This window comes from Cimex lectularius, unplaced genomic scaffold, assembly GCF_000648675.2.
Source record: "Cimex lectularius strain Harlan isolate CLEC.00 unplaced genomic scaffold, Clec_2.1 scaffold50, whole genome shotgun sequence".
Taxonomy (NCBI): Eukaryota; Metazoa; Arthropoda; class Insecta; order Hemiptera; family Cimicidae; genus Cimex; species Cimex lectularius.
The window spans coordinates 1588617-1612570 of record NW_019392716.1 but is presented as its reverse complement, the minus strand read 5'-3'; the positions used below and the strand labels follow the sequence as shown (position 1 = coordinate 1612570).

General features: G+C 34.9%; 1 protein-coding gene and 1 non-coding gene across 6 annotated transcripts in view; one reads left to right on the top strand and one right to left on the bottom strand.

The window, feature by feature from the left end:
• Positions 1-289: 289 nt before the first annotated feature.
• LOC106664272 (acetylcholinesterase-like) overlaps positions 290-23954 on the bottom strand; it is a 138895-nt gene continuing 115230 nt past the window's right edge. For 4 of the 5 annotated variants that reach the window (XM_024226512.1, XM_014389844.2, XM_014389845.2 and 1 more), the window contains 5 exons: positions 6034-6176; positions 5810-5962; positions 5557-5720; positions 3378-3535; positions 290-3308 (listed from right to left, as the gene is read on the bottom strand). In XM_024226512.1, the coding sequence (XP_024082280.1) occupies positions 3157-3308; positions 3378-3535; positions 5557-5720; positions 5810-5962; positions 6034-6176 (770 nt within the window). In that variant the 3' untranslated portion in view covers positions 290-3156. 5 annotated transcript variants of the gene reach the window in all.
• Trnai-aau lies at positions 17298-17370 on the top strand. The gene has a single exon. It is a non-coding gene; the product is annotated as a tRNA-Ile (tRNA).

Genomic DNA, 23954 nt, shown 5'->3' with positions numbered 1-23954 from the left:
GAGTAGAGTGATCTTATTTTTACCTTTTTTTTACACATACTATAATTACGTTTAGAAACAACACATTTTTTTTTCTTTTATCCATTCTGTATATCTATTATCGTAAAAAGAACAATTACAGATGAAACTCTCTTGTGGTTTGTATAAACGTGGTTTTTATTTAACACTGCCAGCAGGTCAAAAAATAAACTTATAAAATTTGAAATATACTTTTATAAATGATAACTTTTAATGTTAATACTAGGAGAGTAAATTTGTAAAATAAAAATCACAGCTATTATCCTTAAAGTTTAAATTTTGTAGTTAATCACTTAACCAAGACCAATTTTTATATACAAATTCATATTATTTATTAATAAACTCTTTTATTTCAAGTCAGTTGAAAAATGAATGCGATTTGACGATGAGAAATTAGTTCAACTTTCAACAATGTACTTAGATTAATGAAGATAAATATCGAGAATGTTATTTAATCACCTAAAGAAATTAAAAGAACCGATAGTTACTCTATTTTCCAATAGTTTTACTATCAAAAGAATCAATTACAAATATTTGAAAATTTTCTTGGAGTTTATCAAGTTAATTTATTGTATGCAGTTTACAATAAGAGAAATTCAGAATGGCATTTTATGTTTTTAAACAAAATTTCACTACAGGCTCAAAAGAGTTTCCTTATTGAAACATAATTACAAAAATAGAAGAATAATAAATAATAATTTTTTTCCAATTGAAATTATCGAATATTCTAATTTCTCGAAGGGGGAAAAACCTGACGAGAAAATTTACATCTTACACCTATTCACATTTACAGCTTAATGATTAAACGGTTAAATGGTACGATTAAGTGCCATCAACAATTGAAACTGATATGTTTTTTTTTAAACAGTATATCACAAAACCTATAAGCCATACGAATAGCCTATCTTTTGTTTAAGGTACATACAACATTTCGGTTAAATTAAATATTTTGTTAAGAATTTTCATTATACACTTCCTAAGGGGCAGAACAAAAATAAGCAACGATATGTGATATCTCTTATTCTTAGAAGTATAACAAACATCAATTTCTTTTCCCTGCATACCATCTAAGCAATGCGTCTTATTTTTTATTTTTTAAATCCATCACAATTAAATTTACATTTCAGCTTATAAAAGTAGTACAGCAGTTCATTCTACATAAAGAAAATATACTCTATCATCAAATAAAACATTTTATCTACAAGCGTATAGCATATTTAAGTGCTTAGTTTATTTCTTTAAATATATATGTATTTTTTATATTACCAACTATCCATTTATTTTTTTAAATTATAGGTATACTGGTTGGATTATAGCTGAACAATGACAATGAATCTACAGGCACTAGATTGTTACACAGTTTATGAGATTTCTATATAAATAAAGTTGATACAATTTTTTTCTTTCAAAAATACTAATTGACTGTACGCATTGAAAACCTACTTATTGTGCGAATTCATTTGGTTCTTTTGGGAAAACAAATCTCTGTATAATTTATGAGTCAGGACTAACGCTTATTTTTGTGTAGTTTTCATTTTGTTATATTTCAATGGAAAATAGAATTCTTTTGTGACTCCTTCAAGAATGAAACATAGCACAAGAAAGAGTAGACGACGATGTCCCATTAAACCGTACATTTATATGGACGAAGTGAACATATATATATAAATATATATAATAGTTTTAATACAATACTGGACTCCACTGCAATATTACATTACTGGCATCCGGGCTTCAATGAAAAATATCAGTTGAAAGTAGTTAAAGTTCAAAATAAACAAAAAATCAGGCTTAAAGGAAAGTAGGCCTCATTAGGTCGTGAAACGAAGGGAAAATTCGATTTTCAACTGTTATAAAGAGCAGTTATAAAAAATAGTTTTTGCACACTTGCAACTGAAAGAAAAAAAAATCAATTTAACATATTAATTCCATTATATTTTAAATCTTCTTTTAATTTTTTTTAAATTTTAGAATTGTTTTCTATTAGTAAAAGCACAGTACTGGAGAATTGAGCTAATTAGTTATTGTTAAATGGTACCAGATTGTCCTGAATGATCCCTACAATTAATTAGGCATATATTATACCATGTTAAAGTGGACAATTTTATAACTAACTGTGAGCAATTCTAATTTTGCAGATTTTGGATTATAGCACTAAGATCTAAAGTTTAAAATTAATTTCCCCTGGACTCAATTGTACCATGTAAAATACAACAACCTCTTTCCTAAATGTTTGTCTTTCGACAAACAAATACATAAAAAAAATATTTTTGATAGGTTTCCAAAATCTGCATGAATGTATTGGGAGTATGGTATAGTACAAAGCGTGAAACATAAATTATGTTAACAGTCCTCTACAAGTATAGTAGAAGAAGAAGATAGTTTTTTTTTTTCTATACTCGATATTTTATTTTTCACTAACACTTATAAGTTTTAGCATTATTTAACTAACTTGTCAGAGGTACAAATGAAATGATGTATCGATTAAACCAGAAACACCTTGACATACCTAGATCTCACATTTTATCAAATTTTCTTTTACCCTGGAAATGGACTATTGTTACCTAATTTTTTAAAAGTACAGTTACTTAAATTCTAATCAGATATGTATATTGATATGCTTTATACTGATATGTTTTCTTTTACATTCATAAAAATATTTGATGAGTTTAACATAGACTTATACAAATATAAAACCCATGGATCTTTCTTTTAAATTTATTTATGTACTTTAGATATTTAATTACTTACTTATTTGTTTAATTAATCCTTGATTGATATGAATAGGTACAAATGAGGTAAGATCCCTTCAGATTAGAGTGTTCACAGTGGTTGCCTTGCTTTCTCGCTAAAATACAAAACCTCACGCATGATATGTAAAATATCACAAAATTTACAAAATATCCATATTAAAAGACTGTTATTTATATGAAAAATTTAGATTTCTTTTATCTAATAATATATTTCCCTTGTAAAATAATTAACTAAACTTGTATTGATTGCCTCGCAAAAGCAGCTTTCAATGCGAGGAATGGCATAAGCCTAGTGCACTCGCCTATTCGTGCTACGCCTATGCGTGCTGTGCTCCACTAAGATCGCCATAGATAGAATTATGCATGTTTTTGCTTTTTCATCGCTCTAAACAGCCGCCAACGCAACGATTAATCCAAAAACGAGACTGATCCAAGGTGATTCCGAATTGCCCCGATTCAACATTATCCCCATCGACATGTTCTGTACTAATTCTACATCTAAAATCGGTTCGCTTTTATCACAACCACAATTTTCACCTGAAAAACAGAAAAATCATTATAAACATTTTATTTTCCATTAGGAAAATAGCAAATGTGCACAATTACCCGGGGTCTCTTTAAGCTTCGGAAAGAAGTCATTCCAAAAAGCGCAAGCGGTCGACCTCGGTCCATGCCCAATGCCCATGTCCTCAGCATTGAAAACATAATAGTACGGCTGTTCTTTCGTGTAAGGGGGCCAATTAACATCCTCCGGCACTGGTTTACTAAACACACAACAAATAATTAATTTGACTCGAAAGTTTCATTTGAAATCTACACTACAAGTGAAGGTTTAGTAAAAAAGAAGTTTTAGACTTTTTAAAAATATTTTTATTGACACACGTAACATATTTTGTAACAATTTTAACATATTTATTGTCAAAGAGTCCTTCGATTCAAGGAAAAATATGCTGGTCCAAATACAAAGATTATGTATTGGACAAGATAAGTGTGCCTAGGAATTTGACCAATAAAGAGAACATCGACGGTTGCATCTCGAAACTGGAACAGGTCATAAAAGAAGCGATCGCAGCTTCTCTACTGTATGAAAGAACATCTCCACGAAAGGATATGAGAGACCTGTTACCCAAATCAATTATAGATCTCATAAGGCTGAAAAGCAGAACAAGACGCCAGTGGCAGCGGAACAGGACAACAACCCTTAGAAGGCAACTTAACTACTTATAGCACAAAGTAACTTAGGAGCTTGTACAACTTCCGAAAGGAAAAATATCAAAAATACCTAGGAGACATTCTTCCGGGAGAAGGTTCGTTATGGAAAGAAACAAACGTATTCTCAAAAAGCAGTCCCCCAATTCCTTTCATTTCAAGCAATGACTCCGTAGCTGTTACAGACCAGGACAAATGTAAAGTGTTTGCGGAGTTCCTTGGACAAACTCTCTCTCATCCTACAGTTGGCCAATCAGCTGTCAGTGAAGAGATCAATGCCCAGCCCAGCCACAGCTGAACCGGCAGTCACATAACAACATCAATGTCAAGCAACGCTGCCATACTGGATCTACAAGATCAACAAAAAAAAGGAGAGGAGGGCAGTCCTATGCTGAACGCGGTACCGCGAACATCTCCCAAAAAATAAGGAGACTCATTTATCAACGGTGAGCCATAAAAAATACCTATTCAAAAGAACGAAATCTTTTTTTGTTTATTAATTAGAGAAGAAAATTAAATTTTGATTACATCCAAATAATTATATTTGGATAGTGAAAGAATTATTTTTTATTTTTTAATTAATTTTTTTAATTGTAAAAAGGAAATTTTTTTTTAGTTTTAAATTTACAAAACAAGCAAGAGGTTTATATAAAAAAGTAAAGATTTTTTAAAATTTTTAGTCTAATTTAACTGATTATTATAATAAGAGTTTATATTTGTTCATGTATGATCACCTTTATAATAAACCAATTGTTTACTGATAATTTAATTTCAACATCTGTTCTGTTTTTTCCTAAATTAAAAAATGAGTAAATAACTTGAAAACAAAAATTAATAAACTTTATTTATTTTGAGGCATTGTTGTATGTTTTTTTCCCCCCCGGACCTTTACCTTACAGTGATGAGCGCCTTGTCAACACCTTAACCATTGCGGCCACCGACGTCCCTGCATGTGGTAAAGTTTTCATAAACAAAATTAACAAGGAACTTACAGCGTATATCCTTCAGGATGTAATGGGCATTGTGTGAATATAGCAGATAGTGGACATTATGCACATAGTTGTTATACATATTTATTTAATGTTATTACTTATTATATATATGTATAATTTAAACTATTTCCACCATTGTTGAAAAAGGCTCGTGATAGATTTATTATAATCAGATGTCCGATGCGAAATAATTAATTCAAGACTGTATAACTTGTACTAAGTTGTTTAGTGAAAAGTCGATGAAATACGGCGCTTCGCTATTTTAAACCTTCACGACCGATCTGTTATGTGGGTTTTAATCTATTAAAGCGCCTTGCTGAGAAGAAATCTGTGGCTTTCTTCTTCGAGGAGAGCCAAGCCAAACTAGCGTTTTGCATACACGCAAAAACTCATAAATCATGGATGTGTTTTTCAACTGTTAATTCGTAAAACATTTCAAATGAGAGAGAAACCGATTTCGTTCGAATTCGGGCACCGTAAGAAATTTTCTAAGCATTTCTGCAACTGAGCATAGCTTTCAAGGATTTTAGAATCTGCTATACTGAAAGCCTTAAGAAACTTAAAATAAAGCCCTGGGAACTTACCCTGTGAGGGCGAATGTCGAGAAAGCCTCGATTATCCTGAGGCTGAGGTCTCTTTCTCTCGCGCTGTACGAGAGCGACATGTTGAGAGGGTGGCCGAAGACGTAGCCAACTTCGTCGCCGTGCATCACCCCCATCCATTCGCCCCAAGGACTCGTGCTCGGCCTCTGCAAAAAAAACCCCACAATAAATAAAAAAAATTCGTTCATCCCCTTGGTTGAAAAAGAGGGGAAAAACCCTCTGGGAAACACGTCACCTGGGTGAAAAAGTAGTAGTAGACTTTGAGGCCGTGTTCCGCGAACATTTGAGCAAATTGGTTTGTCGGGCAGATGAAGAAATAGTCGCCTATGATATCGCCGACCATCTTCTGGTTCAAATGCTCGTCGTTCACTTTCTCCCAGTCGGTGTACTGATAAATCAATGACGCAAATCGTACAAATCGCAATGATTAAAAGCTAATGAACAAAAAAATCGACTAACCTGAAATATAATCGCGTCCCTCTCCAAGGTGGTCATGTTTTTGAAAATAGTGTTGACAATATCTAAATATTTATCCCTCTGAAGAAAAATTGGTCCATCTTTCTCAAAATAGTCTATAAAATCGTAGAGCATGAAGTAGGTTCCTGAAACAATCAATCCTGGAATTAACACTCAATTTTAATGGTATTCCTTTTACCAATTTTATTTTACCAACCTAGTTTGAGTGAAAAACAAACCAAAAACAAAGTGACTCTTTTTTTCTCTATAAATATCAATGAAGTTATCTCATACGTGGCTTAGTAAACATGGGGCTTTGGATCGCGCGTAAACGGGCTCTTGTGGCGAACACTGGAAAGCTTGCACAAGAGAAATTTTACGATGGAAGTCGAAGAAGTCGTTTGTCTGTGGTATCTCTACCGCCGCTATAAACTAAGACAAAAGAAGTATTGGGTCCAGTCTATTTTAAGAGGTAGATTCCCACAAGGCTCTGTTCTGGGACCTACTCTGTTCCTCATTTATATTAATTCTTTCAATTATTTAATCTTTTTATGTAAGGTTTTGGTCGAAATGAAAAAAGCTAGTGTCACGAGCGGGATTCGAACCCACGACCTCCGATCCACTCGGGCACCAACTCCCCATCTTAACCTACAATCTTTCGAATTTTCCCTCCTTTTTGCCAGTTTTCAAATTGCCGAAGGTCGTGGGTTCGAATCTCGTTCGTGACACTAGCTTTTTCATTTCAACCAAAACCTTACCTAAAAAGATGAATTAATTGAAAGAAATAATTTGGTCAATAGACCACTAAATATAATGGATTTATATTAATGATATGCCCAAAACCCCTGGCATTGAACTGGCCCTGTTTGCTGATGACACTTCTGCTCATCATCATGGAGGGTGAGTGTCAGAGCGAACCGATTGAACAGGACAGTGGAGAGGACTGTCGAGTACTTTACGAGGTGGAAAATAAATGTGAACAGGAGTAAGTCTGAGGTCATATTCTTCATGAAAAGACGTCCAGTTGCAGACCATAAAGTTCAGACCTTAATGGCGCAAAAATTAACTGCGGCTAGATGCTAAGTTAACGTTTACAGCCCATATCAATGAATTAATTAAAATAGGAAAAAACATGTAAAAATAATTTTTTCACTCCTTTGTCGAGAGTTCCAGTTGAGCGTTTGTTGAGCTCATCAACAAAACCGTAGCAAGGCCAGTGTTGACATACGAATGCACTGCTTTGGGCTTAACTTGTAACAGAAATTATAACAAGCAGCAAAGAACTCAAAATAAGTTTCTAACGTTATGCACTAACAGCCCATTAGCAACGAAGATAGATGAACTCCACACAAACTCCGGAAGTTTATAGATACCGATTGTCAAAAAGATTTTTAATAGATGTTCTGGTAGCGCCGTTTGTATATTAGTTTAAGAAATCGGACAAAAACCTGCACCCAGTGTATATATGTATTTATATTTATTTAATTGATTAAATAAACAAGTTACTCATACATAGGCTTATTTATTCGTATCACAATAGGAAATACTACTCGTAGGGTTTTTAAAATTTTTTCTCCAGTAGTGTATATAGGACTACCAATGACAACTAGGTTGCCAATTATTTGCATAGTGATTAAAGGTATTGCCCTGTGCATACGATAGCATTTGTTTCTTAAAAAAAAAAAAAAAAACTATAAAAAAAGGAGTTAGATTCACAAATAGTATATTCGTTACTCTCTATCCAAAATTACGTGATTATGAACCAAAAGTTTTCAATTGTTTTAGAATGTGAATTAACTCCTGACGATATTTTGCACTTTTTGCACCCCGCCAGAAGAAAACCTCGTCATAAAATATCGATAATGCTGATATTGCAGACCAAGAGTGCATCAACCTTTAAAAATACATTATATTTAGTGGTCTATTGACCAAATTACTTATCCTTTTTAAGAAAGATGGTTCCTACTCACATTAAGTTGTTTCGCAACAATCCGGACTTCGAGCCCTTTAGCTCATCGTCAGGCTGAAGGGTTTCCACAACCACGTCTCTCGACATGAATTGCAGAAGTGAACCCGCTGATACCCCCGCCAACGCGACGTTCCAATGAGGAGCTGGGTTNTAATTATTTCATTTTTTATTTTTATTTATTTATTTATTTTTTTAAATATTTTATCTTTGGCGGGGGTATCAGCGGGTTCACTTCTGTAATTCATGTCGAGAGACGTGTTTGTGGAAACCCTTCAGCCTGACGATGAGCTAAAGGGCTCGAAGTCCGGATTGTTGCGAAACAACTTAATGTGAGTAGGAACCATCTTTCTTAAAAAGGATTGAACTCCACACTCACCCCATCATTTGTAATTTCTACAAAGTACTTATTTCAATTAATTGAAAAATGGCAACAAGGAGGGAAAATTCGAAAGGTTGTAGGTTGAGATGGGGAGTTGATGTCCGAGTGGATCGAACCCACGATAGTTCAAGTGGTAGAACAGCGGCTTATTGTGCCAAAGATCGTGGGTTCGAATCCCGCTCGTGACCCTGACTTTTTCATCTCAACCAAGACCTTACATAAAAAGAGTCTTTTAAGGGTTTTGGACGCCAAGAGGATATGGTGACGCGTACACATAAATCATGGTATTGGGATCTATAAGAGCGTTATAAATTGCGTACATGATATCCTTGGTAGGATATAATTTAGTATTATTTGCCGCATCATTCAGGAGATGAGTTTCCAGGAAAAGGTGCTTACTTTTATAAAAGATCTCTTGTGCCAGATTCAAAGCCTGTATCAACTGGGAACGCACCTAGGAGGAACTCTGAAACCTCCTAAACCTTGCTGGATGGTGGATCGATGGAGAAAGAAGACAAATTGGAGATAAAGGTGATATCGTGCGAGTTTAGGATGGGTATTGAAGGTTTTTTTAAAGTAGTTTTTCGATGGTTGTGGGTATCGAGCTTGTCTCAGACGGGCCGGGAACAGCAACCTGTTGCTCAGCCCCTAAACTGCACGCAATCTCCTCGTTTAACATATTCGTGATCAAGGCCCAGTAGGTTGTAAGATCTTAATATTAAAATTATTCAACACTTTTCACGTTGTCGTTTGGACATGTTAAACCGATGTAGATTTAATAACAAGGGCATAAATAGCAATTTGTCAAATTGGTTAACTCCCGCAATTTGCTAATTCACTTTTCCGCCGGTATTTACTCATATTCGCCGCCTATAGGATTGGAAAAAAAAACCAAAAAAACAAACACACAATATAAATATTGAACTGGCAAATTGAATAAATCAAACAAAAACTTAATAAGAAAAAAGAGATTTAACTGCTAAGAGTTATTTATTGGTAAACATGAATTGTGAAAAAAAATGATCGGTATTTTTCATACATGCTGACAATCTGCAAAATGGAAATAGATGATTAAATACAACTTGGCTTTGATTTTCATGATGAATCTTGCTATAATAAAATAATAATAAAAAACCTAGGTTTATCCAATGAAGCGAATGAAAATATTCCACGTTTTTGATTATCAGATTATCAATTTGAAATGTTGTCCGAATTACAATAAAGATGTATTACATTACAATATGGAATGACCAAAAGAATGAGAGGGAGAAAGAGCGAGAGGGAGAGAGAGAGAGAGAGAGAGAGAGAGAGAGAGAGAGAGAGAGAGAGCGATATAGATAACTAAACAAATAGAGATAGAAATAGATAAAAATAGATAAGTATAAATCCATATAAATATATGGATAAAGAGATAGATGTGTACAGATGTATAAATATATGGATAGGGACAACAGAGGACACCACACGGTCTTCTGAACCTCGGCCTGAGTAAATCTATTGCGCTCTATCTATCTATATCTATATCTATAACAATATATATGCATAATTATATGGAAAGGTAAAAAGATAAGAATAGATGTATAAACATATAGAAAGATACATACATAGATAACTAGAGATATAAAAATATATGGAAAGATAGACATATAAGTAGAGACATATAAATATAGGGATAGAGAAATTGATAAGTAGAGATGTATAAATATATGAATGGATAGGGATAAAAGAGGCGGCCACAAGACCACGTCGTCGTTAGATTTATTGTGCTTTAGACATATAGAAATATATAGATAAGTAAGTAGAGAAATATATAGAGGTTAATAGAGATACATAAATATATGGATAGTGTTTAAATTTCCTTATGACTCACATTAGCCAGAGTACACGTACGTGGGTGTATCAGCGTATAAATGTTTTTGCGGGAAGGGTAGCAGGCCAGGGGCGACGGTAGGAATCGAACTCATGAACCGGCTACCGCAGTCCCCCGAGCCTATAAATTTAAAGTGTACATAGATCGCCTAGTTCAAGTATCTATTTATATTTACAAAGTTGAAACATCAAATGGTATCAGTAACCGTGAATGAAGGCGTTGAATACGAGAGTGTTTAGTGTTTGACCTTTTCAGGGGAGGGTCGGTATTAAAAAAAAAAAAAAATCATTGACTGCTTACTTTTCTCAAATCCTATGAATAATGCATGAAACGGTTCAAATATTCCTGCTGTTCCGGCCCGGCTGTTTTGTAAGATTGGCGGTTCAAAGGGGTTCCGCCTGTTTTCCAGATTCGCGCGGTTCACGCTTTAGATGAGGACAACTGAAAATATGGGCCTCCGCGGATTTTCACGAGGAACGTTTACAGAGGGAAACAATTTATCAGAAAGAGACTGATCTTTAAAAAAAAATACAAGCTTTTATCGTCTTACGTATTTGGTTTTAATCAAGATTGCAGGGCGTAAAAGAAAAAAAGTTTGGTGACCTTTGCTTTTAACGAGCCGTCCGCCGAGCATGCACATTTTAATAAGGTCCGTCCCTCGGTCTATCTAAATGGATCACCCTTGAACTTTAGCCTTGTCTGAAGAGAGTTCTGTCAAGATACCGATCGTTAACCGCTAATGATGCTTCAGCCGGTGTCCAAAAGGTTTTCTCCCTTCACTCACGTAAGAGGGAGGACGATTATCGCCGGTGGAGATTGTAAAATCGGTAAAACGCCCGCTGAAAGAAACTGGGCTCATCTGAGAGAAAGAGTGAGAGAAAGAGAGAGAGAGAGAGAGAGAGAGAGAGAGAGAGAGAGAGAGAGAGAAGTGAAAAGGAGTGAAGTAGAAAGACAGAGAAAGGTGGGTATGAGGGATAAATAGAGATAGATAGATAGAGTGTGTGTGTGTGTGAGAGAGAGAGAGAGAGAGAGAGAGAGAGAGAGAGAGAAAGAGAGAGAGAGAGAGAAAGAGAGAGAGAGAGAGAGAGTGAAGAGTGAGATCGATAAATAATAATAAAATAGATGTGATATAAATAAGATAGATATATAGTTAAACAAAAAAATAATTATAGATAAATATATTGTGTAGATACATAGCTTCACTGAAAGAAAACAAAAGTGGCCACCCTATTTTTGTTAGTAAATCATCAATAAATTGCAATCGTTATAATTTTAATTTTTTGTTTTTTACTGGTTATTTTTAAAGAAAAATATAAGATATACCTAAATAAAAAGGAAATTAAATAAAAAATTAAACTGATAAAATAATTTTACCAAAAATGTTGCTATGGAAACAACAAAGAAAATATTCAATTAAATAAGTCTTTCCTCCTCTTGATCTTGAATTTGATGTGGCATCGACTTTATGAGTTTTTGAACGTTCAACGTACTGCTGAGGAATATTTTCATACTCCTCCAACAGCGCTATTTCTTGAAAATTTTCACAAAGGGCGACTTTTTACCCTCTGTGACAACTCGTCCCAAAGGTGTTTAAGTCGGGACTACATGCTGGCCACTTCAAACATTGAATTGAAAAGCCCGTCCCAAGTAGTCACCAACGATCCTAGCTGAGTGACCTTCATCAGCCAGTCGATCTGGGAATCTTAGGCCCTTTTGACACATACGCTTGTCACTTCTTCCATCTTCCTACAACGCTATGATCAAAAACTCAAACAAATTTGAAACTTAAAGATGGTACAACTTAAAAACATCAAACTACTGGAACGTTAAAAAAAATCTTTAACGAAAACCAACAAAGAAGAGATTGACTATTGAAAGATTTATTTACAAAATCCAATTGTAAATATAAATGGGAGATTTTATTTGTGTGTTATTGTGTTATTTACCCTTAAACATTTAAAAAGGACCAAATAGTGTTATAAGATAATAAATGGAGGAATGTCTAAGAGATAATTTAAAATATTAAGTGTGACCACCCCTTTTTGCCTCTCAGTGGAGATACCAAGATAAAAGAAGTAGGGGGATGAATGAAAATATTCGTGAGTGATTGTACGAAAAAAAAGTGAGCGAATTTTTTATTATCCTTAGTAGTACCAAATCATCGTTAGACCGTAATTCTTATCAATTAATTAATCTTTAAGTATGGTTTGGGTCGAGATAAAAAGTTAGTGTCACGAGCGGGATTCGAACCCACGACCTTCGGCTAAATAAGCCTCTGCTCTACCACTTGAGTAACATAAAAAACATCGTTACTTCGTCCACTCGGACACCAATTTCCCATCTCAACCTACCTTTCGAATTTCCCATCCCCACCATTCTTTTATCTCAACAAAAGCCTTACTTAAAGATTAATTATTTAAAAAGAATTTATTTGGTCAGTCGGACCACGAAACCTATTAACGATTTAATAAGGAGAATGTAGTATACCTCACTAAGCTCTCCGTGGCCATTTCATTTGTCGCCGAGAATCAAATAGATTTCACGACATTTGAAAAATGGCAAAAAGGAGGGAAAATTCGAAAGGTTGTAGGTTGAGATGGGAAGTTGGCGTCCGAGTGGATCGAAGTCACGATAGCTCAAGTGGTTAGAGCAGCGGCGTATTTAGCCGAAGGTCGTGGGTTCGAATCCCGCTCTTGACACTGACTTTTTTTATCTCAACCAAAACATTACTTAAAGATTAATTAATTGAAAAGAATTTATTTGGTCAATCGGACCACGAAACTTAATAGATTTAATAATTTTTATCGTTATAGTTAGGTTTTGTCGCAAAAACACCTTAGAGATTAATTAAATTTCGTCGATGGCCCGTGGTAAAATGGTGTTTTAGCGAATAACAGGTCCGTAATCGTAGCCGGGTGAAATCTTTAAGACATTAATGGTGCTACTAGGAAAAGGCCGGTGACCTAATTAGGAAGGGTGAAGGGTCAAGGGCGGTATCAAGTGAACTGCTGTACATATGGTATCGATTGGGTCATTGCCGTACATACTACTACAAACGTCGCCCACGTACCCGTTACACCGTAAATCCATTCCTATTTACAATCACTCCGTCATCATTTCAAACGGACGTGTATCTTTTTTTAAAACACTCATTTTACACACAGCGAAATTGGGGTTATCGGTATTTTTTTGTTGTACAGGTTTAATTAAAATAAGGGATTGATTGATTGTTTATTTGAGAGAGAGAAATAGGTAGATTAGGTAGATATTCGGGGCGTCAGTAGCTGCAATGGTTTAGGCGTCGACCTGGCACTCATCGCTGTAAGGTAAAGGTCCCGGGTTCGAATCCAGCGGCCCTGCTCTACATATTTACAAGAATCCTTACAAGTGTTTTATTTTTTTTTTTTCAAAAACACCTGTACCCGAGATTTCATATAACCTCGTAGCTGAAATACCCTTGTAAGAAAAAAAAGATCATTAGACGGAGTGGGACCATAGAAAGAGATAAATTTTGATATAAACATATGTAAGAATAAACCGAGGGATTGAAAATGAAGTGAAGAATTTTAGGAAAGGAATGTGAGTGATAGAGGCATAGATAGGTAAAACAAAAGAGAAAATATGTGAGAAAGAGAAAGTTGTTAAGCGAAGGAGGGGAAAAATGTGGCAGATGCATACGGGGTGAACAAGAGGGAAGTAATCGACAGCTCAGCAACTGAATGACTTCAAATTGACAGATGTAACTTAATATGGAAGGCGATGGAAAAAAACAACGAAGTATTTCGGTAAAAAAAGATTAGATTTACTGTGCCGTGTACGAGTCGCAAAAATTTACGCCATTCTCTGCACAGTTTATAAAAGAATACCCAGATTTTCTTACATTATATAAGAAATATTTCTTGGAATAATATAAAATTTGAGATTCAATGTTTTTACACATAAAATTATTGTTGAAATATTGTTTTGTTTTTTTATTATTTGGAGATCGTGAGATGCGGTCTAGTGACGTAGGTTTTAGAAAATATTTTCTTTATCGTGCCAACGTTTCGAACTTTATTGAGATCATCTTCAGGGCCGGGATTTACAAACATTGTTTAAATTATACAAATACATGTAAGATGTGAAAAAACGAATTTATACAACAATAGAACTTTTAGACTCAATCAAAGTATTTGTATACTCAAAGTGTTTGTTTTCTGTGTAGATGTGTCGTTATTGTGTGTCGTGTTGAGAGTGCCAGTAAGATATTGATGTTTTATGTATATATACGTTAGATTTTGAAGGGGTGGGAAAGGAAATCGGGATAGAAAGACATTTTTATATGAGGTGACGGCTTCTTTGAGGTGAAAGGAGCCGACAATGGGGAAAAATTGGTAATGATTCGGCCTGATTATCCTTTCAGGATTATATGGACGGGGATAGTTAGGGAAAGGAAAGCCAAATTGTTGAAGAATTAGGGCTAAGTAGAATTGTTTGATGTGTGGAATGTAATGATTGTTTTATATATTGTATTATATGTTTTGTGTGATGTGATGATGATATATGTATGTTATCGGTATTGGCACGATAAAGAAAATGCTTTTCTAAACATTACAATTAATTAAGGTTTTTAGTTGAGATGAAAAAAAGTTAATGGCACGAGCGGGATTCGAACCCACGATCTTCGGCTAGATACGCCGCTGCTCTACCACTTGAGCTATCGTGACCTCGATCCACTCGGACATCAACTTCCTATCTCAACCCCACCTTATGAGTTTTCCCTCCTTTTTGCCATTTTTTTATTGCCATTTTTCTAAACCTACGTCACACCAGACCGCATCTCACCATCTCCAAATAATCATTAACTAACGGTCACTAAACACCACACGTTTTGTTTTTTGATAAATAATTGATTTTATAGAAAAACTATATTTTTTTAATATTTGTACCGTTTAAAAGATTTTTTTTGCATTAATTTTGCAACCATGGCCATGGCCCGCGAAATGTGTCGTCGAAAAATATCCTCGCCTACGGCTAAACCATATTTAAATTAAACTTTTACGTTCTTTCTTACGGAAAAATGGCAAAAAGGAGGGAAAATTCCAAAGGTGGGGTTGAGATGGGAAGTTGGTGTCCGAGTGGATCGAAGTCACGATAGCTCAAGTGGTAGAGCAGCGGTGTATTTAGCCGAAGGTCGTTGGTTCGAATCCCGCCCGTGACACTAACGTTTTCATTTCAACCAATAAAGATTAATAACTGAGAGCGTTTGAAATAGCGTACAGTTTGGCTGAGTATATACTACACTCCTTGGTCAATTTATCAAGCACTCATAGTTGTTGATTGGACCGTAGAAGGCACAACCAGTGCCGAAATTCATTTTAGTGCTGTCGGTATAAATCGTTTTTTTATTTTTATTTTTGGGGGCTCGCAACACAAGTGTGAATTGAGCCCCAGTTGTTCCGGTGTTCTTCCATCGAGAAAACTCATTTTTGAAGGGGGTCGGGACAAAATTCAGGGTCGCTGAGATCTGATCCCGTCCCTTCTATCGATGAGTGCCGTGTCAATTTCTTTCAATTGCGGCCACCGGTTCCCTTAGGCGTCAGAAAAAAAGTCCAGAGTCGACGGTGGGGATCGAACCCTCGACCTCGGGATCTATTAGCCGAGAGTTTGACGCCTTAACCACTCGGCTACCGAGGGTTCTGTTACTGAAACGTCAATAGGTGTTGATTTCAAGAAGCCCAAAATTTAAACGATTTACACAGACAAAGAACAAAATTTATTTTTTCATAGGATAAAATGCATAATTTAGAAAGTAATATGTAGCACATATGAACAGGTCTTAAACCGTAAGCCATATTGTTTCATGGAAAGATATCATTTTATTGCCAATATTTTGAAAAGTTCTTTCAATATTTCTCTCCGTATAGATTAGGCTTTGAGGAAATTTCTGACCGTTCAATACTCTCTGAAAATCGATAAGAGCAACGCCCTTGCAAGTTTGAAACGTATATATTATTAACTTTCCCGATGGAACAAACGATAACGATATTAAAACACAGCTGGTTTCAAACAGTCCACGATTTGATTTCTTTTTCATATCCAAGAGATATAGAGCTCGTCCGCCTTTTCCGTTCAAGGTAAAGAAAAGCGAGAATTGACTCCGTTTCAGAACTAATTTAAAGAACTCTGTTTTATTTTCTTTGGAAAACCGAAAACGGTTAAGATTAGGTCGAAAACCGGCAGATCCGCCAATCTGTTTTCTTTCTCTCTGCGGATTGTGTGCACGGCCTATTAGTCGTCAAAGGCACCGTACAAACACAACTCTGAAATAAAATCCCGTTATCCACATTTGAAATTCTATGTATGCTTTTGCATTTATTGAAATACATCCTACGTAATTCCGACCAATGCCTGAAAGCCTCGTCATCATACATATTTATTTATAAAAATCACGTAACTATATATGTGAAATTCGGTAGGCGTAAAACCTTCCTTTTTAAATCCTTTTAACTTAGGAACATTGAAAAAGGAAAATTTCATACGCAAAGCTTATTCTTTTAAGTCTTGCATGCTGATGCTCAGATTTAGAAATTTTAAATAAAAAAATGGCCACTCTTCTTCAATAATTAAATAACCAGAGAATAATGGCACAAAATGGACGCTCAATTATGGTTCAGCCACCTGGGCTTATCAAAGTTTTCAATTAATTAATCTTTAAGTAAGGTATTGGTTGGGATAAAAAGTCAGTGTCATGAGCGGGATTCGAACCCACAACCTTCGGCTAAATACGCCGCTCTCTAACCACTTGAGATATCGTGTCTTCGATCCACTCGGACACTAACTTCCCATCTCAACCATCTCTCACCCACCTTTTGTATTATCCCTCCTTTTTGCATTTTTCAAATGTCATGTAATCTATTTAATTATCGGCGACAAATGAAATGGCCACGGAGAGCTTTAATGAAGTATACTTCATTTTGATTATTAAATCAAGTTGAAAAATGGGAAAAAAGGAGGGAAAATTCGAAAGGTGGGGATGAGATGGAAAGTTGGTGTCCGAGTGGGTGGAAGTCACGATAGCTCAAGTGGTAGAGCAGCGGCGCAATGAGCCGAAGGTCGTGGGTTCGAATCCCGCTCCTGACACTGACTTTTTTATCTCAACCAAGACCTTACATAGAAAGAATAATTAATTGAAAGAAGTAACTTGGTCAATTGACCACTAAAACGTAAACGGCTTATATTAAATGAAACACCAGCCCAAAATCTCTGAAAAAATTAATCGTTGTTATGTTAAAAAAATACACTTTTCTTTTGGCCAAAAAATTGATTTCGCCTCGAGCCATTGTTTATCAATTTACCGAGGATGAATACATTTCCGACTTGTCAGGGGATGGTGAAAGGGGGAGAAATGTAAATAAACGGGACGATTGGATCGAGGAGGAAGGACAAACCCAATTCCCTGACCTTTCATGCTTTTCTAATTGCGCATTCATCCGGTCAATCCCGACATTACCAGTTCCCTCCTTGGCTACATTGACTGGCGGGAACGGTCGGCCGGTCGATACTGCACGACTCCACTCTACTTGTCAATGGTGTTTATTTTGACAAAAAAAAGTTGCACAATACTATAACCCGAAACCGATGCCATCTGACACAGTTTGTTACGGACTATGTTAAATTTTGAAAAAAAAATTACATATAGTAACTTGCCTTGTAAATTTGAATTGTTCGTATTCAGTCAATATTGTAAAACAAAGATATGTTAAGATTTTTTTCTTTCGAAAAGATTTACTTTAAGACTGACAAAACTCGCATCGAAGAAAGCAATGAAAAAAGTACTTTATTTTTATTTACATTTCAACTAATTTGTTTCAAAGATATTATTGATTAAACAACCAAATTTCTTTTAAATAATTTTCTGGACTTGCTTGTGATTAGTGAAGGGAAATTTTTTTTAACCAATTGATATATGGAACCAACCAGTTCTGATAGTGTTACATTATTCATCTGCTCATACATTCGAAATGAAAATTAATATTGAGTACAATCTGACAGATCATCATAGTGATATTTGTTTCCAATAAGGAAAACAAAATGAAAATGCAATCTATGTTAACGGACAATTAATCCAATGTCATTAATAAACAGCGGAATGAGTGTAACTAGAAAACAATCCCCATCAGAGGGAGAAAGATTTTATCAGCCTAAAACATATATAGCAAAAACATCAAACAAATTAAAACGATTACTTGAAACAAAAATCATTAATAGAAAAGTAGTATTTAAATTTAACAATATATATGGTACGATCGGGGCATCACTTACATAGATTCACTTCAATTTCATAGTTGAGCAACCATAAAATATTATAAGTATATGTATATATGCCGAGCCCTGAGGAAGGTAAAATAAAACATCGAAAGTTTGGCTTAGTTTCAACACTAGAATTGGACCATATCCCTGATCCTACCAAATGTATTTAAATTTAAAAACAAGGCAGGAAAAAATTTCTATACTAAACTGAAATGTAAAGAACCTCTACTAAAAAACCCTAATGTTGTGTATTGTATAAAATGTTTATTTTGTCAAAGCGAGCAGTTTCTCTCATCGCGTATTAGGCAGTGTCGTATTACTGTAATGATGTTGAAAGACCAAAAACTTCATTATCGAAACAACCATAATTGTAATCACAACTTCGATTTTGACAAAGTTCAGATTATGATTACGGAGCATAACACAGGTCGTAGGGTGTTAAAAGAAATTACGTACTAGTTATTTGGAGATCTTGAGTTGCGGTCTGGTGTGGCGTAGGCTTAGAAAAATATTTTCTTTATCGAGCCAACGTTTCGAACTTTATTGAGATCATCTACAGCGCCTGGGGTTTACTAACATTGTTTAATTTATACAAATATTGGGTTGTCCGGAAAATAATGCAGGATTTTANATTATTTTGATTAAAGAACATTGCTTTAAAGTAACTAGTTTCTTTTTTTTTGTTTAATACCAAAATCCTGCATTATTTTCCGGACAACCCAATACATATAACATGTGAAAAAATGAATTTGTGCAATGATAGAACTTTTAGACTCAATTAAAGTATTTGTATTCACTCAAAGTGTTTGTTTTCTGTGTAGATGTGTCATTATTGTGTGTCGTGTTGAGAGTGCCAGTAAGATATTGATGTTTTACGAATGTATACGGGATAGAAAGACATTTTTATATGAGGAGTCGACTTTTTCGAGGTGAAAGGACCCGACAATGGAAAAAAACGGGTAACGGTTCGGCTGATTATCCTTTCAGGATTATATAGACGAGGATAATTAGGGAAAGGAAAGACAAATTGTTGACTATGTAGAAATGTTTTCTGTGTAGATGTGTCATTACTGTGTGTGTGTTGAAAGTGCCAGTGAGTTATGTTTTAAGTTTACGTCGGATTTTGAAAGAGTGGGGAAGGAAGTAGGGATAGAAAGACATTTTTCTGTGAGTAGAAATCGAAACGTTGGCACGATAAAAAAAATGTTTTTACTAAAACCTACATCACACCAGACCGCATCTCACGATCTCTAAATAATCATTAATTGACGGTCACTAAACACCACACGAAATTGTGTACATTCATCAAGATAACAAGTCATATAATCTAAAAACAGTCTTGAATGATCTAAAAGTGTAATTTATAGTGGGATTTTGAAACAAGAGAAGCCCTCCTCCTAAAATCTGAACAAAGTTATTTATGTTATATATGGATTGAATAAAAACAGGCTGTGATGGAACATTAGTATTTAAGAGAAAAAGAGTTGAATCCGTTGTGGAAGTTTCCTCTCACAAAGAATAAACCATAATTATGTTCTAGTCATTATTCACGTGATATTTATACATATGTACCTGTCAAATGTATTTTAGTATTTATTTATTATTAAAGTTAAGTATATATATATATATATATATATATATATATATATATATACTGTAACCGGGTAATTAAGTCGTGGCCCGGAGTTGGTGTGGATGTTGTTGGCTTGGACGCTTTGAACTTTGGCCGGAACTGGTGCGGGCGGAGAGGAAGCCACATCAGCACGTCAGGATTCCACGAGTCGTCCTACGAGCGTGTTCGAAGATTTTTCATCTACCGGACTATCGTTTCCTTTCTCGTCATCGGATACCGTCTCGTGTCTGTCTCGGAGAAGATAAAGTTGAGTGCTCACTCAGACATTTAATTGTATGTTAAAGGCCTAAATGTTATGCATATAGTCTTAGTTTAGTTAGGATAAGTACCTTAATTTCATTTCGTTATGTGTAAATATATTTAGTTAACCATCACACTTTTATTTCTTTGTGGTTTCTTTAATTTCTTTACTTAACAAATAGTCAGGTCCATTGCGAACCCTCCCGTCTCACGCGGAGCTATCTCCTGGCCGCCAACATTTGTTCCCCCCCTTGATAGTTAAAAGACTATCTGGCGCCCGTACAAAATTTTTTTTTGGTCTGGACAAACCAGACCGGGGATTACAATACATATGTATATAGTTAAAGTAGCGAAGATGGAGGTTTTTGTTATTTAATGTATGAAAACGTTTTTAAATTCTGACTTCGTACCTGTAAGCTGTCAAAAATCTGTGATATGTCTATCTGAATGTAAAATTAAGATTGTTTTCTGTAGTCCCTGAAGAAGACAAACTATATCGTCGAAATCTCGGCGTTGGTAAAATAGAACTATTTGTTTTTCTGACTAGAACCCTAATCCACGAGACTATTATTGAGTAAGAATAAGATATAATTAAATAAAACAAGATAAAATTAAATAAGAATTAACGTCTCAATTTGGTCGTTACCCATATTTTGGTATCCCTGTCTGACAGGTTTTGGCATTCGGACATCTTCAGTGCGTTTTACAGGCCGAAACGTCGGCAACGATCAAACTTTGAGTTCAACTCCTCGCAAACAAAATCTCTCAATTCAACGCCCCACTGTTTTTCATATAGACTAAACCCGCACGACGGTGTGCTGTGCGGAAGTGTTGCTCTTTAGCGCCGTTAAAATCTTGAGGTACATTTTCTGGCATGTCTGTTTTAGAAATTATGTGTTTTTAATTTAATCTTATGATTCTTTCTTCTTGAAGGTGGGATAATAGGTCATCTCAAAAAAACCACAACCAGTTTTTATCCACAACGTTTCGGATTTATTTGAATCCTTCCTCAAGTGAGTTAACGCAATGGTTAAAAAAGTGGTCGTCAGTCATTAATATTTTATAACAATTTATTTTAAAAAAAGAGCCAGTGTGGTACTTATTCAGACTAGAAACAAACGTTTTAATATTTTGAACCTGACCTTTAATTTAATCCAATACCGTGTTCAAAAAATTAAAATCAGTTCAAAATTAATTAAACGAATAAACAAAATTATTAAGAGGGGGTAAATTAATACAGTGGAACCTCCGAAAAGGGATTTCGCTATTTAGGGGACAACTCCGTTTATAGAACACTTGCAATTTCATCGGCGTGACAATTAATTTTCTTAGCATTTAACCCCTTCTTCTCGTTCCTGTCAATTGTCCTATAGTCTGTAGTATACACTTATTTAATACATTTTTCAAAGACGTTTTGTCAATTTTCGTTTTTCTTCGTACTTTCTTTTCGCTGACGACCTACAATTATTTTCCAATATTTCTTCCATTGCGGATTGCGAGTTGCTTCAATTAGATGTAAATGTTTTCTTCGCATGGTCTTGTGATGAAAATAAATCAAAATACAAATGTATGAAATTCAATGCTGCTTCTATCTATGGATTGTGATTTTTTGGAGTATCACGTAGGTGGTCTTCCTCTGTAAGAAGTAGATGAAATAAATGACTTAAGTATCATTTTTATTAGTAAATGATCACAGTTCCAAGATTAAAAGTAAGGCTTTAAATAATCTCGGTTTTGTCAAACGTCTTCAGAATTCGTTTATCTTTGCTATTAAAATGTTATATCAGGGCTTCCCAAATTTTTTAGCCAGCGGACCCATTTCACAGAACAAAATCCAGGAGGACCCCACGTATTCAAATATTTACAATTACATGCTTTTTCTTTTGTTTATAACGAGGGTTAGGAACAGCAGAGGTCGTATAAACCTTCGGGTGCCGGTGTTTTCGAAAAAAACAACAACATTTGTAAGTACCGATGTTTTCTTATATTTCGACCTCAACAGTTAATCTTATGATTCTCCTTCTTGAAGGTGGGATAATAGGTCATCTCAAAAAACCACAACCAGATTTTATCCATACGTTTCGGATTTATTTTAATTCTTCCTCAGGTGAGTTAACGCCTGTACACAGAAAAAATATTTTTTCACTTCTCAACTGTTCCGATAACCCTTGCATGTAAGGGAAAGTGGCATAGGAAACAAAAAAACTGTGATATGATGTGATTGCTATTTTAATTTGTTAAACAATATATAAAAATAATCTAGTCATTTTTAAACTCTGGAGGAAACTTAAAATCTGAGATAGTTAAAATATTGTTAATAAAATAAATAAAATTTATTGTTTAAAAATAGATTTATAAGAAAAATGTAATTTTAACTGTTGAGTGGTCTTTTTAATGTTGATTCGTTGGTCTGTGATAAGATGTTGATAAGAGGTCGAACGTCACATGAGATGTGATAAGTGTCTAGTCAGGTTCAAAATATTAAAACGTTTGTTTCTAGTCTGAATAAGTACCACACTGGCTCTTTTTTTAAAATAAATTGTTATAAAATATTAATGACTGACGACAACTTTTTTAACCATTGTAAGTAGTGAAGAAACAAGATAACCATGTTGATATAAAAATGTAAAAAATATTTGTTCTCTGTATAGGCGTTAACTCACCTGAGGAAGGATTAAAATAAATCCGAAACGTTGGGGATAAACTGGTTGTGGTTTTTTGAGATGACCTATTTTCCCACCTTCAAGAAGGAAGAATCATAAGATTTGTAAGTATGTCGAATGCCGGGCAGCTGGATTCGAACCCGGGACCTTTACCTAACAGTGATGAGCGCCGTGTCAACGCCTAAACCGTTGCGGCCACGGACACCCCTACATAACATACTTATATTATATCTAGTGCATTAAAGCTTTATATATTAGCCAGTCCATTTTTAATTAGTAGATCGAGAGGGATGTCACTGTGAAAACAAACTTTAGATTGACATACTTAACTTTATTTAAACGCAGAACACAAAAAATCAAATTGAACAGAACAAAATCAAAACGTGAGTCAACTCGCACCAAATGCAAAAGTAATAATTTGAACTTTAATAAACAATGAATTTATGGGAAGAGTGTTGTTTTAGCTTACAAAATTTGGATATGTTGGGTTTAATTTTTGACAGCTGGAGATGGATGTCGGGTTCAGCATCTAGAGAGCTACGGTATGTAGTTTTGGTGGGTGTATAGATATAGAAAATCCGGATTCGCTTAAGTAAGTTGTGGCAAATGAAAGTTTGTGCTTTTTCAATGGGCAGTTGAAATTTTTTTGTTTTCCACACGGAGTCAAAAATGGAGTAAGTTTCGGACTCGAAAGTAGATTTTAGGTGGAGTCTGAAGTAATGTCCATCAAACATTCGTATTCACTTGAAGATAGATTGGTTGGCTTTTTCGTTGTAAACGGTTTGACCATCCATTCTGAGTCTTGCAGCATTGTATCTCGTGCTGTTTGGAAGTAGTGCTCAATGAACAGTTTAATTCTCTCAACTTCGACAGTGTTC